Source organism: Carassius carassius, chromosome 21, assembly GCF_963082965.1.
Source record: "Carassius carassius chromosome 21, fCarCar2.1, whole genome shotgun sequence".
Taxonomy (NCBI): Eukaryota; Metazoa; Chordata; class Actinopteri; order Cypriniformes; family Cyprinidae; genus Carassius; species Carassius carassius.
The window spans coordinates 31,766,856-31,783,657 of record NC_081775.1 but is presented as its reverse complement, the minus strand read 5'-3'; the positions used below and the strand labels follow the sequence as shown (position 1 = coordinate 31,783,657).

General features: G+C 34.6%; 2 protein-coding genes across 2 annotated transcripts in view; both read right to left on the bottom strand.

Moving 5' to 3' along the window:
• Positions 1-2,724, bottom strand: part of LOC132097266 (lipoxygenase homology domain-containing protein 1-like) — an 8,050-nt gene extending 5,326 nt beyond the window's left edge. The window contains exons 1-6 of the mRNA XM_059502889.1: positions 2,614-2,724; positions 2,315-2,523; positions 1,511-1,696; positions 1,302-1,429; positions 185-302; positions 1-33 (exon numbers count right to left, since the gene is read on the bottom strand). The exon at positions 1-33 is cut by the window's left edge and continues 145 nt beyond it. Of these exons, the coding sequence (XP_059358872.1) occupies positions 1-33; positions 185-302; positions 1,302-1,429; positions 1,511-1,696; positions 2,315-2,523; positions 2,614-2,698 (759 nt within the window). The 5' untranslated portion in view covers positions 2,699-2,724. The remainder of the gene's footprint in view (positions 34-184; positions 303-1,301; positions 1,430-1,510; positions 1,697-2,314; positions 2,524-2,613) is intronic.
• Positions 2,725-5,139: 2,415 nt separating this feature from the next.
• On the bottom strand, positions 5,140-15,681 carry LOC132098224 (lipoxygenase homology domain-containing protein 1-like). The gene is made up of 12 exons (XM_059504411.1): positions 15,559-15,681; positions 14,769-14,920; positions 14,381-14,511; positions 13,870-14,015; positions 13,280-13,384; positions 13,035-13,163; positions 11,399-11,563; positions 10,312-10,493; positions 10,115-10,231; positions 8,717-8,879; positions 6,553-6,707; positions 5,140-5,379 (listed from the first exon to the last, which is right to left on the bottom strand). Exons 1-12 carry the CDS (start codon positions 15,671-15,673, stop codon positions 5,140-5,142), a joined length of 1,800 nt encoding a protein of 599 aa, XP_059360394.1. The 5' UTR covers positions 15,674-15,681.
• Positions 15,682-16,802: the final 1,121 nt, after the last annotated feature.

The window sequence follows — 16,802 nt, the reverse complement described above, 5'->3', positions numbered from 1 at the left end:
CACCTCCTCTGTGCTCAGGTTTCTCATGATTATCTGCGTCATGTGACAGGAACACACAACATGATTATAGTCATGAGTTTCATTCATTATATTGAGATTAACCTGATTAAAAGACTCACAGATTTGAGTCCGAACAGGACGTGAGCCTCTCGAGTTTCATTAGAAGCTCGGATCACAGACTGACCTTGTCGAGGAACCAATCAGGACGACTTCCTGTCGCATCGATCCGAACGCGGAGCTTTTTTAGCGGCGCGATGTCATCTATCTCCAGGTTAAACGTGTCGTCCTGTCCTCTTTCAAACCTACCACAAACCAGAGTTATTAGCATTAACAAGAACTAAATCCTTAAAAAAATAAATAATGTTACGTAAAATAAAAAGCTAGTTCAGATTAACTCCATGCAATAAAATCACTTAAGCTAAAATAACAATTTATAAAAAGTATATTTAGATATATAATAAAAAAACACTAATAAAAATGACAAATACACATAACAGAATTACTAAAACTAAAATGAAAATTGGAAATGCATTTATATAATCATTCAAACAAAACATAAAAGACAAAATGACAAAAGATAAAATATATCATTACTTAAAAAAAAATGTTTCAGTGAGTTGACAATGTAACATTTCTCGCTTTCATTTAGTTTAACTTGATGCACTTAAATAACTAAAACTCATAAAAATGTCAAAGAATGACAAAATTACTAAAACTTATTAGTGAAAATGGAAAATACTAAAATAAAAACTAATTCAAAATATACAAATCAAACTATAAAAATGTAATTACTTAAAATAAAATAAACATAAAATGTAAACTACTTTTGTTATGAGAACATTTTTCATTTTTGTTGAAATATAACATTAATAAAACTATATAGACATTTTAAAAAAGAAAAAAAAAAAAAATATATATATATATATATATATAAACATGTAAAAAAAAAACGACAGAATTGCTATGAATTTACCTCTAAAATTCAACCTGAAAATATGAATATAAATAGCAATTCAAAAGATAAAAAAAAGAAACTTGTATGGTAAAAAACTGTAACTAAAAACAAACATTACCTGAAATAAAATCATAACAACTTAAACTTATTTTATCTCAGTCGACATTCCACATTTTCATTTTTACTTTACCTTGATGTACTAAATATAACTAAAACTAAATAAAACAAAAACCATATTGACATATTTTTATTCTTGATAAAGATTGATAAAAATCAAACAAAATAACACAAATCTAAATAAAACAGAGATGTGATTTGAAGTGTGTGGGTTCTGGTGAATGCGCACCTGTCCTCGTGTTTGGCGAGGAGCATCTCCTCCATGCTCCCGTTGGCCCCAAACACAGTTATGAAGATGTTGGTGTCCGTTCCTGCATTCTGAGTGTCACCGGTGACCACGGTCACCTCAAAAACCACCTGAACAACACCAGAGTCAACATCAGCCCTGTTCTCTACACACACAGATTCAGACTGAGCACACTCAGAGAGCGTCTGGACCTTCCTGATGATGCTGATGGTGGTGGCGTCCAGTATGTTGAAGACTCTGGCCGTCAGACCGTCTCCTCTGTCTTTGGCCAGCCAGCACTTGCACAGGAAGTTGTACTGAATGCCTTTGGTGGGAACGGCCACCGACAGCACGTCCACCAGCCAGCAGCTCTCGGGAGTCGCTCCGTTATGACCCAACTGAGAACAGAACATCAGACCGGAGCGAGAACTCACTGAGAATCAGCTGCTGATCGTTTGATCATGATCACTGCTCTTCCTGATGCTCTCTTGAGGAATTACTGCAGCAATGATCACTAGATAGTGCTCAAACATTACATTGCTGTTCAAAGTTTCAGGTTAATATGTTTTATATATATTTGTGTGTGTGACCCTGAAGTACACAAAACCAGTCATTAAAGGGCAATTTTTTTTGAAAATAAGGTTTATGCATTATCTGATATTATCTGAATATTGAATATATGATATTATCATTATCTGAATATCGCACTGTTTTCAACATTGATAATAATCTTCATGTTTCATGAGCAGTAAATCATCATATTTTCATGATTTCTGAAGATCATGTGACACTGAAGACTGGAGGAATGATGCTGAAAATACAGCGGAGCATCACAGAAATAAATTACACTTTAACACAGATTCACACAGAAAACAGCTGATTTAAATACTAATAATATTTCATAATTTTACAGTAGTTTTGATCAAATGAATGCAGCCCTGGTGAGCAGAAGAGACTGAACAACAGTGTAAATGTTCACTGTTTGATGTGTTCAAAACAAACAACACGAGTCTCACCTCGACTCTCTTGATCTCACCCACATCTAGTCCGTAACACATGAAGTGCTCCATTCCTCCCGCAGCGAAGCATGTCTTCCCATCAGTGAGATCCAGCCAGAGTCGCTCCGTTTCTAAATCGTTGGGCCCCATGATGATGACGTAAACCCGACTGGTGGTGCTGGCGTCACGATCGTCTCCGGTGGACACTGTGAAGTGGTACGGGATCACTGCCAAAACACAGATTCTGAGCATTAAACCACCCGTTTCTGTCTGTCGGAGACTTCAGAATGAATCACTGGAAGAAAGCATCATCTTACTCGGACCCTCCTCCATAATAATAGCCTTTTTCTTCTTCTTCTTCTTGTTCATGTTGCTGTCCAGACCTGCTTTAGAGTTCTGCATGTTCTTCTTTGCGTTCTGAGGGTTCCTCTCACCCTCGTATCCCTAAAAACGAAAGTCCATTATGTGCGTTAACTTTTCATGAAGTTTCTATTAGGGCTAATTAAACATTTTAATCTAATTAATTACATGAAGTACCAATTACTTCACCGCAAATCAATTTGGGCTGAGAAAAGACCCTCAAAGGATAATTTAAAGTCATTATTGTGTTAAATAAGAAAACATTGAATAGACATTACAGAAATTCTGATTTTGAAATAAATATTTAAAGTCAAAATGTAATATTGATTTCTGTTTAATGATATTCTAAAAACTAGTATTGGGTCTAAATGTCTTAATGTGTTTTAAAACATTCATTCATTCATTCATTCGTTCAGCCGTTTCTATCAAACAGCTGATTCATTCAGAAATAAAAAATTGCTTTACAGATGTCTTTACGAATGAATCACTGAATCTTTGACTCACTCGATTCTTTCAAAAAGAAGATTCATTCAGAAATTAAGAGAGAGATTGTCTTTACGAATGAATCACTGAATCTTTGGCTCACTCGATTCGTTCAAAAGGCAGATTCATTCAGAAATTAAGAGAGAGACTGTCTTCACGAATGAATCACTGAATCTTTGGCTCACTCGATTCATTCAAAAGGCAGATTCATTCAGAAATTAAGAGAGAAACTGTCTTTACGAATGAATCGCTGAATCTTTGGCTCATTCGATTTCTTTTAAAAGGCAGATTCATTCAGAAATGAAGCAAGAGACTGTCTTTACGAAGAAATCACTTAATCTTTGACTCACTGGATTCGTTCAAAAGTCAGATTCATTCAGAAATGAAGTGAGAGACTTTTTTTACAAACGAATCACTGAATCCTTGGCTCACTCGATTCGTTCAAAAGGCAGATTCATTCAGAAATGAAGAGAGAGACTGTCTTTACGAATGAATCACTGAATCTTTGGCTCACTCGATTCATTCAAAAGGCAGATTCATTCATAAATTAAGAGATAGACTGTTTTTACGAATGAATCACTGAATCTTTGGCTCACTTGATTCGTTCAAAAGGCAGATTCATTCAGAAATTAAGATAGAGACTGTCTTTACGAAGAAATCACTGAATCTTTGGCTCATTCGATTTCTTTTAAAAGGCAGATTCATTCAGAAATGAAGCGAGAGACTGTCTTTACGAAGAAATCACTGAATCTTTGGCTCATTCGATTTCTTTTAAAAGGCAGATTCATTCAGAAGTGAAGCAAGAGACTGTCTTTACGAATGAATCACTGAATCTTTGGCTCATTCGATTTCTTTTAAAAGGCAGATTCATTCAGAAATGAAGCGAGAGACTGTCTTTACGAAGAAATCACTGAATCTTTGGCTCATTCGATTTCTTTTAAAAGGCAGATTCATTCAGAAATGAAGCAAGGGATTGTCTTTACGAAGAAATCGCCGAATCTTTGGCTCCTTCGATTTCTTTTAAAAGGCAGATTCATTCAGAAATGAAGCAAGAGACTGTCTTTACGAATGAATCACTGAATCTTTGGCTCATTCGATTTCTTTTAAAAGGCAGATTCATTCAGAAATGAAGCAAGAGACTGTCTTTACGAAGAAATCGCTGAATCTTTGACTCACTGGATTCGTTCAAAAGTCAGATTCATTCAGAAATTAAGAGAGAGACTGTCTTTACGAATGAATCACTGAATCTTTGGCTCATTAGATTTCTTTTAAAAGGCAGATTCATTCAGAAATGAAGTGAGAGACTGTCTTTACAAACAGATCACTGAATCCTTGGCTCACTCGATTCGTTCAAAAGGCAGATTCATTCAGAAATTAAGAGAGAGACTGTCTTTACGAATGAATCACTGAATCTTTGGCTTACTCGATTCATTCAAAAGGCAGATTCATTCAGAAATTAAGCGAGAGACTGTCGTTACGAAGAAATCACTTAATCTTTGGCTCATTCGATTTCTTTTAAAAGGCAGATTCATTCAGAAATGAAGCAAGAGACTGTCTTTACGAAGAAATCACTGAATCTTTGGCTCATTCGATTTCTTTTAAAAGGCAGATTCATTCAGAAATGAAGCGAGAGACTGTCTTTATAAATGAATCACTGAATCCTTGGCTCACTCGATTCGTTCAAAAGGCAGATTCATTCAGAAATGAAGCGAGAAACTATCTTTATGAAATGATTTACTGAATCACCAACTCATGCAAAAGATCATAATCGATAAACTATACCTGTGAAAAGACATCAGCAAGCCAGCGCAGAGAAAAATAAAAATAAGATGAAGCCCGTGCATCACTTTCAGGTACATTTTGTAATCATGTGAAACTTTTTTTGCTGTTGACGTGATTAATGTTATAAAAATGTTATTAAAAATGTAACAATAAATGTGTTAAATGCATTTTAACACTTTATTTATTCCATTATTAACTGACAAGTTAAATCGACAGCCCTAGTTTATTTCGAGTGAGATGTCCATTACCTTGACAAAGAAGGTCCTCTGGATGCGCTTGTCCTCTTTCTTAGTGGAGAGCCAGCGTTCACACAGAAACATGTAAACCTCTTCTGTCTCCACATCCACTACCTCCACCTGATCCAGATACCAGTCAGCTCCAGCCAGAGAATTATCATGACGGATTCTGATCTTATAGACCTGACCCAGATCCACAGCTTCAATGCTGAACTTGTCGACCTGCACACAAACAGCTGCTGTGAATCCTGAAATGCTGGCTAACGTTGCTGCTCTCATTGTTGTGCTGATGATGCGCTGTTTGTTTTTCCTCTAAGTATGACCCTGGAACACAAAACCAATCTTAAGAGTCAATTTTTTTGAAATTGAGATTTATAAATCATCTGAATAAAGCTAAATAAATAAATTTTCCATTGATGTCTGGTTTGTTAGGAGGACAATATTTGAAAATCTGGAATCTGAGGGAACAAAAAAAACTAAATATTGAGAAAATCATCTTTAAAGATGTTCAGATGAAGTTCTTAGCAATGCATATTACTAATCAAACATTAAGTTCTGATATATTTAAGGTAGGACGTTTACTAAATATCTTCATGAACATGATCTTATCTTAATATCCGAATGATTTTTGGCATAAAAGAGAAATGTATAATTGTGACTCATACAATGCATTTTTAACTATTGCTTCAAATATACTCCAGCGAAAACCAAAAATAATAATAAGAATGTAAATTAAATTATATATAAATATAATATATATAAAAAATAAAATGCATGAAAAAATAAAAATGTAAAATATTAAAACAAAAAATAAAACTTTTTATTTTTATATATTACTAAAAAGTATAATAGATACTAATAGATACTCACTGAAACTAAAATAACACTGATTATTATTTATTATTAGTCATCAAATCTAGAAAAAATTTCTACAACAGTGGTTCTCAACCAAGGGGTGTTAAGATGACTTAAAATGATTTAAAATAAGACAAAACCACATTCAAATTTAATTTTAATTCACCCTCTTAACAAAATGTATTTAATTATTATTATTATATAAATAAAATAGGAATCTGGATATTTGATATTTGAAATGTGATATTTGAAATTTAACTTCATGGGCATTTTTATAATGAATATGCCTTCTTCTAGTTATTCCAAGCTCTAAATCATAAAATAAGAAGATAAATAATATTGTTACAAATGCCCAGTGAATCATGTAAATTCCTTGGTTTATAAGAGCAGTATTCCTGAAGAACATATTATTGTGAATTATATTGGACCTTGGAGTCAGAAAGGCTGTTCTAGATGGTTCTACATCATCCTATATTTGCTTTGGCAAGGAAATGTCCTTCAAGAAAGATATAAAAGTAATTATGAGTATATGTGACTTACAGCTCCTCTCTCAAACTTGTTGCCGTTGCTCTCAGATTTGCTGAGCTTGCGTTCTCCGGTGTCTCCCAGATCTCCGTAGATGATCAGGAACACGTTGGCATCGGTTCCAGCTCCATGCATGTCCCCCGTCCTCACAGACACCTTATACGTGTGAGCTGCAGAAACATCCGCACGTGTGTTAAAGATCGGCAGAGATCCACAACAAGTCAAAACGAGTGTGAATTCAAGCATGAGTGAGCCAGTGTTGTTACTGTTCACTTAAACTATTCTTCACTATTTATTTCTATAGCGCTTTATACAATACTGACTTTTTTCAAAGCACGGTCACAGTAAGAAACAGTGTTCAATTAATTAATTAATTGTGAAACAAATTCATTTGAGCAGTCAAATAGCTCTACAGAAGACAATACAGTCATTATTCAGTTCTCATCTGTTAGTGTTAGAGCATTAACTTGATAATGTAACTGTTTGTTAAATTATTTGAAACTTGTTAAAAAATGAAAATTAAAAATAAGATTTTGTTTTTGATTGCTTCTGTTTTCATCATTTCTAAATCGCTTTGGATAAAAGCATCTGCTAAATGACTAAACGTAAGATGCATAATGTAAATTAAAAAAATGCTGGAAATTGGAAATGTTGCATGAAATAAGTAGTAAAGTACTAAAGTACTTAGAATAATATTAAATTAATTAAAAATTTAGAATACTAAAATTAATCTTAAAATGCTGAAGTGCTGAAATTAAAATAACTGACAACTAAACATGAAATAAAAATTTAAGCAAAATAATAATGGAAAAACAGATACAAATAAAAATGACAGAGCACATGAAAAAAAAAATCACTAAAACTGAAAATATAAAAATAAAATCTCAAAATAATATAGTATATAAAATAATACAGAATAATACAAATAAGTCAAGTTTTTCATTTTTTATAGTCTTTTTTTTTACCTTAGTATTTAATTTACAAGAATAATTCACTCAATACACTACAAATCTTTTGTTTTTAAACACATACTAATTTTATTTGACTTCTAATACCAACTTGCAGTGATTACTATTGGGCTAGGTAAAAAAAATATATATATTCATTTCTCATTTTTATGAAATTATATTGTCTTTAAATACCAATAAACAATTAGTCTATCCTGTTTTCAGTTAATAAAAACAATATTGTACTGTGCCTCCCATTCAATAAATCACAATAATCTTTGTGCTTTGTTACTTCTGATCTGAAACAAAGTCTGAGATTTCAAACTCCGTTGCAATATTCGAATAATAAATGATCTTCTCCTCTGCTTTATTACCAGTTACAGCACAAAATAAACAAGAATGAACATCTGAAGGTACAGTATGTTAAAAGAAAGAGTACAATCTACTGAAATCCATATCCTGTCTCATATAATCACTTAATCAGTGTTAACAATGTCAAGTAACGTCACAATTAAATAACCTCATAACAAAAACAATCTGTGATCAAAAACTCATTAGTCAGCAAGAGAAATGACTCAAGAGAGGATCATTTTTCTAAATATATGCACCATATAGCATATTCATTATGATGTTTTTGGCTGCTCTGCAATATTTGATTTATGTTTGAACAAATATATTTTTTTAGCGCTGTCAAATGATTAATTGCAATTAATTGCTTGCAAAATAAAAGTTTTTGTTAACATAATATGTCTACTGTGTATATTTATTATGTATATATATATATATATATATATATATATATATATATTTATATGTATAAATACACACACATGCATGTACTGTATATATTTCAGAATTTTTTTTTTTGTATATTCATAATATTTTTAAAATATATACTGTATGTATGTGTATTTATACATAACAAACATACACACATTTATTTTTTATACATTTATATTTATGCATTTATTTTGGATGCAATTAATACTTTGACTAATGTATTTATATTTACATAATATTAATAATATTTTATTAATTGGTATATTTTTTGATAATTTTCAGCTTCAATATTAATGTAGTACTAGTAGTAATGTAGTAGTATTAATGTCACAATGATGGAATCTTTTGCTGACTGTTCACAGTTCAACAGAAGTTATTCCTATAGCATCATGGGGCACAGAGAAAAGCTGGATGTATAAACAGATGGACTGATCTCCTAACACTGTACTCACTCTCCAGAGCATCCTCCACCTCGATCTCGCTGTGTTTGAGCGTCCCGTCTCTCAGCAGCTTCTCCGTGATGATCTCTGAAGGCACCAGCTCTCTCACCGTCTCTCCGTCATCCTCAGACCTGGCCAGCCAGCGTTCACAGGGAAAGATGGTCGTCTCCGAACCCTGGAGAACAGTCGGCTCACTTTTACATGTTTCAGTGATCCATAGCTTCTCAAGACTCTCGTTTCCAAACAGACCACACTTAACATAAAGGGTTCATACAGCAGTATTTTCAGATTTATATTTGGTACATAGTTATGGAAGGCATAATCTGCCAATTTTAAATGAATCAATTTAATTATTACAACAACATGCATTCAAGACGCTATTCACATGTACATGGATTTTTTTTTTTTTGCATGCTTATGCATTTAAACTTTTTAGTTCACTTTTATTAAGCCTGTTTAACCTATTCACTTCCATCTTACCATGAATGAAGCAAAAATAATAAAATTAATATAGATCTACTTGCTTACAATTAGTCTTTCTTTATGGTAGGAGCTCATGTGCAATTTAACACATCCTCAGTGGCGGTGGAGGAACACAATACATCTGTGTGCATCGTCTGTTTGCCAAGTTCAACACACTATAGAAAAAGTGTTCAAAATTTGTCTTTTGTTAGAGCTGTATGTCATATTTCTTTAATGCATATCCTGTGGAGACCAAAACAACACTGTCCTGTATGGCAATTTTAAGGATTTCTCATGTGCATTTAAAAGTTTATTTTTACAAAGGTTCTGGATGCTATGTAAATATCACAAGAAGAAATCCAAAACTCTTATAAGCTGCATTTTACAGGATAAAAAAATGCACCTTGGATTTATTCAGTCGTGTAAACAGCTGCAATGAAAATGATATGTTTATATATTTGTTCAATTCTTAATTTTCTATTATAAAAAAAACTAATTAGGGGCAAAAGTCTAGAAATGCAAATATTTTTCTATACACTGTTTTCCTTTTTTCATAAGGGTAAATTTTTCAAAATTGAGATTCATGCATCATCTTAAAGCTGAATAAATAGCTTTCCATTGATGTGTGGTTTGTTCGGAGGACAATATTTGGCTGAGATACAACTATTAAAAAAAAATCTGGAATCTGAGGGAGCAAAAAAATGAAAAATATTGAGAAAACCGCCTTTAAAGTTGTTCTTAGCAATGCATATTACGAATCAAAAATTAAGTTTTAATATATTTACAGTAAGAAATTTACAAAATATCTTCATGGAACATTATATTTACTTAATATCCAAATGATTTTTGGCATAAAAGACAAATCAATAATTTTGTAAGACCCTTACAATGTATTTTTGGCTATTTGTACAAATACACCCAAGCGACTTATTATCTGAACGCTGTTACCTTTCCTTTCCTCAAAAGTCTTCTGATTTCCACTCTGTCCAGATGCCAGCCAGGGTTCGTCCCTTGGTTATCGTGTCCGATGCGGATCTTCTCTATGACATCCCCTATGTCTTCCAGCTTCACAAAGAGAAATGAAAGCTCAGCGTTGACTGACAGAGAGCTCCGGCGCTGAATAATGATGACCGACTGATGCTCACCTCCACAATGAACATGTCTTCTGCTGATCTCTCGAAGTACATGCGGCGTTCTCTCTTGTTCACACACAGGTACTTCTGCTGCGTACACAGACCCTTCTGACCGTACAGAACGATGAAAACATCCGCATCCGTCCCAGCGGCGAACACGTCACTCGTGAAGGTGGTGATCTCGTAGGGAACGACTGCAGGAGAAGACTCCAACAATTATTGTTCACCCAAAGATGAAGCACTCGCACACAAACATCTCTGCCTGTTTCATATTCATATAAAGCTAAATGTGAGACATTTACAGTTAACTAAAACTATTAAAAAAAGACGTTGCATGTAATTTATATTGTAATAACAATAAATTATGAAAAATGTAATCCAAGTAACCAACATTTCCATTACTTGAAATAAAATAAAGTATTAAAAAAAACGAGTTTATTTAAGCTTGATGCCAAGGCAACATTTCTAATTCTCATTTAGTTAAAACCAAAATAATTTGCAAAATATATTAAGATATAAAACAGAACTATAGAAGCATATTAAAAAAATTAGAATGCAATAACTGATAAAATGACATAAAAACCTAAACTAAAATTAAAAGAAATACTAAACACTTTTATTATACACTACAAAAAAAACAACCTATTTATCTTATTTAAGTGAATACATTTTTAGAACAAGAAAAAAATCTGCTATTGGTGTGATAAAAATGATTGATTTCCCTTTGAATTAAGTTTATTTTTCTGAACACACAGGCAGATATTTGTTATTCTTTTAAGCATACATTTTCTTAATTTTGATACTTTTTCTTTTTTTCTTTTAAAATCTTGAAACTTTATTTTTTTTTTCATTTAATATAATTGCAAGAGTTAATATTTAAAGTCATTTATCTTTAGGAATGTTTAGATATTTGTACAAGACAACACAAAACAAATAATGAATAAGAAAATCATCTTTGACATTTTTTGGGATATAATCTACCACCTTTTTTGTAAGAAAAAAATGCAATGTTCAGTGAGAGCAAACAATGATAAAATAATCTCTTTTTAATTCACTGCATGTGCTTTGGCTGTAAACAAAGCGGTTCACGGTTTCTTACACGGCGTGTAAAGTTCAGTCTGTAGCTCCGCTGGATACAGGTCTCTGACAACAGCTCCGTCGTCTTCTCCTGTGTCCAGCCAGCGGCCACATGGGAAACGAAGCCTCTGTCCTTGAGAAGGAGCATCGATCTCCACCCAGTCCAGGAACCATCCGGCAGACCCTCCTGCAAAACACAGCCCCAATCATCTCCATTAATGCTCCTGCTGATGAAGCTACAGTCCAGCTAGAGAGGAAACTATCCAAGATGTCTATTTTATTTCTGACGTTGCTTTATTATGGCTCAAGTTCTCGGGAATGAAGTTGAAGAATTAAACATTGAGCTTGCTTACAGATGTTTCTCTTAAAATTCCTTATAAAACAAACCCAATAGCTGTGTTGTTGTAAGAATATAAAGCTATAACATTAAGAGGAGAGCAGCTCAGATCATTTGATGAGAAACACTTGAGTTCTCATTGAGACTACACACTCAGACTGTCTTCTAGATATACACTATATTGATAAAAGTATTGGGAAACCTCCTTCTAATGAACAGGTTTGACTGCTTTAGTAATTTACATGAGTACAAATTTTCATGTAAAAGCATATATAATGATATTTTAGGGATTTGTGTGCTTCTAATTTCATAGCAACAGTTGGGACAAGAACCTTTTCTATTCTAACATGACATATGAGGCAAGGTTCAAAAGAATTAATTGATTCAGTCAGTGTGGAAAAACTTTATTGGTCTGCTGTGACTTTAAATACAGATCTTGAGTCAAAAACTCATCATCAAACACCAATAACATGTACATATGCATACAGTCAATTTAGACACTTCCAAAGCTGATGCAACAAAGATGGAAATACAATTTTTACATACATAAATTTATCTTTGTTACCACCATTTTGGAAATGCCTTTTTCTGTTCTAAAGATGGGGGTGTCAATACTTTTGTCCATAAACCGTATGTACAAGTCATTGGTGTTTTTTTTACATATTATCTTATTTATGACCATCCTGGCTTGTAGTGCACACAGTTTTACCGTTTACTGCACTTTGTTATTCTTCTCGTTATTTCCCTACAGCAGCTAATGAACCGAAATTCACAGAAACCATAGAAAACGGCTTACTTCTGTGTTAAAGAATAAAGTGGATAAAATTAGAAGCACCCAATTCCCTAAGATGTAATTAAATGCTTTAACATTAAGATTTGTACTCATGGAAAATACTGAGGTAATCTAACCTATTCATAAAAAAGAGGGGGTCCAATACTTTTGGCAATATAGTGCATTTGAGCACAATTTAAGATGATAATGAGAACTTATTTGAAACTCCAGATTGAGATCTGGGAGAAACATAAGCAAAGTTTGATCTCCATTCAATAACTGCTGTCCAGGAATGTAAGAGGTTTATTTGTGATTTATTCCCAGTGACTCGAGAACAACAGCTGCCATTAGGAGCGATGTGATTGGAGCGTTTCTGTAATGTTGCCAAGCAACTTAATACCAGACAGGTTGCTAACTGTTTGCAAGAAGCTTTTAGAGGCAGTCGAGCGAATCCTGTCCAAACAAAGCCTGATTCAAACCCGGCTGTCACTCAGCATGTGATCACATTCAGACGTGCTTTCGGTCACATTTAATGACCGTCAAGCTCACCTGAGTTGTCATGGCCAATTCTCAGTTTCTGGAGTTCTCCGAGATCAACAGCTTCCACGATAAATTCATCGATCATTCCTTTCTCAAACTTGTTTTTGTGTGATTTAGAGGCTTTCAGGTTAATGAATCCTGTTTGGTTCATGAGGATAGAGAAAAAGAAACCAAGAGAAGCCATTTGAATAGTTAGCGAATAGTGTAAAGAACGCACTATATTTATTCAAATTGGTGATTGCGTGTTTTTTGACCTGTGTCATCATTCTCTCCATACAGAATCGCAAAGATATTGGCGTCTGTTCCAGCATGTTTCTTTTCTCCAGTCTTGATCCTCAATGTGTATGTTGTCGACATTGCTACAAACAGAATAAGAAGAAAATAAATGGACTGACAGACAAAACTGACCACAAATTTGCAATCGTTTGCTTTAGACTGAAATTAAAAGTAGGTATGGTTTCAATATAATTTCAGAAATGTTTTTCCAGTTACAAGGTGAATCGCTAGGGCATAAGATTTATTTACTTACTTTATTTTTTTAGATTATTCACATTTTATTAATAATACCCATAAACCAGCTAGACAAAGTTCTCCCAGCTTATCTAGTATACTTCTGTGTCAAATCCTTTTCTATTTTCTTTTCAACAAGAGCACAAAGCAATGCAGTTCATGTGTTTAGAGATCATTGGATTCTCGAGAGAATTTGCTGAGATTCAATTTGTATTTTTTTTTTTCAAATTTTCATTTCAAGTTCATATTGAGCAACATTTAATAATTCAAGCATATGTAATATATTTTAAGATCTGCTTTGACATAAAACTAAATTTATTAGTGTTTTGTTCACCTTTCTGCTCCAAACCCAGTGTGGCCCCAGAATCCTCCTCATCCTCGTCCTTCCTCATGAAGGCCTCATCCACAGGAACGAGCTCTCGTGCAATCTGACCGTCATCTTCATCAACCGCCAGCCAGCGGTTACAGGGGAAGTAATACCTGAGCGTAAGCCGATATGAAGAGTAAGACGTGAGATGCGTTCATTAAGTTTCTGCATTATGTGACTGTGTTTAAGCGCTTCAACACAATAGGCTCATTAATAAATCGACACATCCAAATCTCCATGGGATCCGTTTTCCTGTCTTTTAATGTAGCTTCTGGGTAATTCTGAGCATTTTAGTTTTGATATGTGGTTACTGAGTAATTCTGAGAGTATTAGAGTGTTACTATGCGGTTGTTGGGTTGTCTTGAGTGTTATGTAGTTCTGAAGGGTTGTATGGAGTTACTATTTGGTTTCTAGATTGTTCTGATATCTGTGTCAGGCCAGAGCTTAAGGAATCAGTCTGAGTGACTGATGAACTCACGTGGTGTCATCTTTAGTGTCCACGATCTCCACCCTGTCTAGGTACCAAGCTGACTGGTTGCTGTTATCGTGACGGATCCTTAGCTTCTTCAAAGTCCCCAGTTCCACAGCCGTGATGGAGAACGTGTCCTCCTGTAAGTTGAAGCAGCACATAACCATGAATCTACTTCCACAAACATGAAGAAAACAATGACATGCAAGCTGTCAGCTTGGGTCTGTTAAGGTGGCCTCGATTCAGGAGCATATTCAATGTGTGTGGTAAATAATTGATCGTCTCACATTAACAGATGAGTAAGACTATACCACTACATCTACTGTGAATAACATGAGGGATCGTGTCAGATGGCCTGCCTTCAATGACTGGACGTTCATTCGGTCATTCATCTTACCTGTCCGCGTTCAAATTTGTTGAGATGACTGGACTTTCTCAAGGGTCGTTCTCCAGTGTCTCCATTCTCTCCGTAGATATTGATGAACACGTTGGCATCACTTCCGGCCCCCATCATGTTCCCCGTGAAGATGTGGACCTCATATGTGTTTTCTGAGGTGGAACAGATTATGAATTATTAAAACAAGAAAGTATTTACCATGATTTGATAAATGGTACTGCAGCGGTAATCTGTGATTTGTCCATTATAATACACCAGTATTAAATGTCACACTGGATTCTTACTGTAAATCTGAAAGAAATACTGTATAAGTGGTGTTTTCCCATGTAAAAATCATTGCCTTAATTCTACAGTGTTTGAAACTGGTTGTATGTGGTTGTTAAGGTATTCTCTGCGGTTATAAAAGTGTGCATATTCGGTTGCAAGGTTCTTCTGATTGGTTTAAGTATAGCTCTGCAATTGAGAGGTTATTCTAAAGGGGCTTTAGATTGTTGCTATATGGTTGCTGAGTGTTTTTAGAGTGTTGCTACAGTAGGTTATTTTAAGTGATTTAGAGAAGTGGTTGACCGATATATCGCCAAGGCCGATATATCGGCCGATATTTGGCATTTTTCAAATATTGGCATCAGCCTTTACATTTTTCTGTTTGGCTGTTTGGCCGACCACTGATTTAGAGTGTTGCTATGTGGTTGATTCATTATTTTGAGTCGGTTTTAGAGTCTAAAGATGACTGACATAGTCGAACGTATTTAACAGAGCCGCATGATCAAACATTGGTCGGTGCCTGTACCCTCCAGCTCCTCATTGTCCTCTGGAAGAAGTTCCACCACCATCTCGCCATCCTCCTCATCAGAAGCCAGCCAGCGATCGCAGGGGAATAAGTAGGTCAAGACCACCTCACGCATCTCCTCTCCACCGCCTTCCTCATCCTCATCCTCCTCGCTCTTCTTTTTTTTATTCTTCTTCTTCTTTTTATCTTCTTTCTTCTCTTTGGGGACCATGGCCATTATCAGACGCTTGATCTCCACCCGGTCCAGGTACCATCCGGCTCCTACGCCCGATTCATCATTGCTAATGCGGATCTTGAAGATCTTCCCCACATCTTTAGCCTCAATCTGTTGCACAGACATCACAGATCAGTATGACGCTGAGTGAGTGTGATGATGATGGCTAGACATTGACAGTACCTTGTATATGTCTGTTGCTCCTCTCTCATAGTTGTTTGACCTGCTGCTGATTTGGAGCACCTCCGTCTTTCCTTGATCTCCGTAAATTTGGATAAAAACATTGGCATTTGTGCCACCAGCAAAAACATCCCCCGTCACAACCGTGATCTCATAGTTTATCACTACAGGACAATTACAAAAGAAAGCAATAGTACGTCATGCTTCTAAAAACAAGAACATGCAAAAATTATTCCATTGATTTAAGACACACAAAAGCATATTAAGGGCCAGATTTACTAAAAACAATTCCAAAACAGCCCTGATGGGAGGGGAAAATTATGCATGTGATTTACTAACAATGCACACAGTGAAGAACACAGATGCAGCAGATCATCTCCATAATGACCAGTGCAATCTACCAAGAGCAATGGAAATTACCACATGCATTTTGGGCGTTAAATATTGGTGCAAAAAACAGTAGTTTGACGAGCGCAAACGTCAGTAAATTGCGTTTCATTAATAATTTTAATACTCATAAATTGTGCGTCTTCTACAAATGCATATTGAATAAGGTCAGATGCAAAAATAACTGTGTGCACGGTATTTTAGTGCTAATTCTTCTCTGTGCATCTTAGTAAATCCCTACATTCTAACGCCAAAAGATGGTTTGCGCTGTTAATAAATCTGGCCTTAAGTCTCTTTTTCTGAAAAATTTAAAAAAGAGAAATATCTGCTATTGGGATCAGAACAATAAATGTAATTTGTTTTGAGAGGTTTAGAATGTTGCTAAACTACTTCTACTAAGTACGAAGTAGATTGTTTGCAGTGTGTTTTTAGCAGGGATCTGCTATATAATAACAGCATGAAC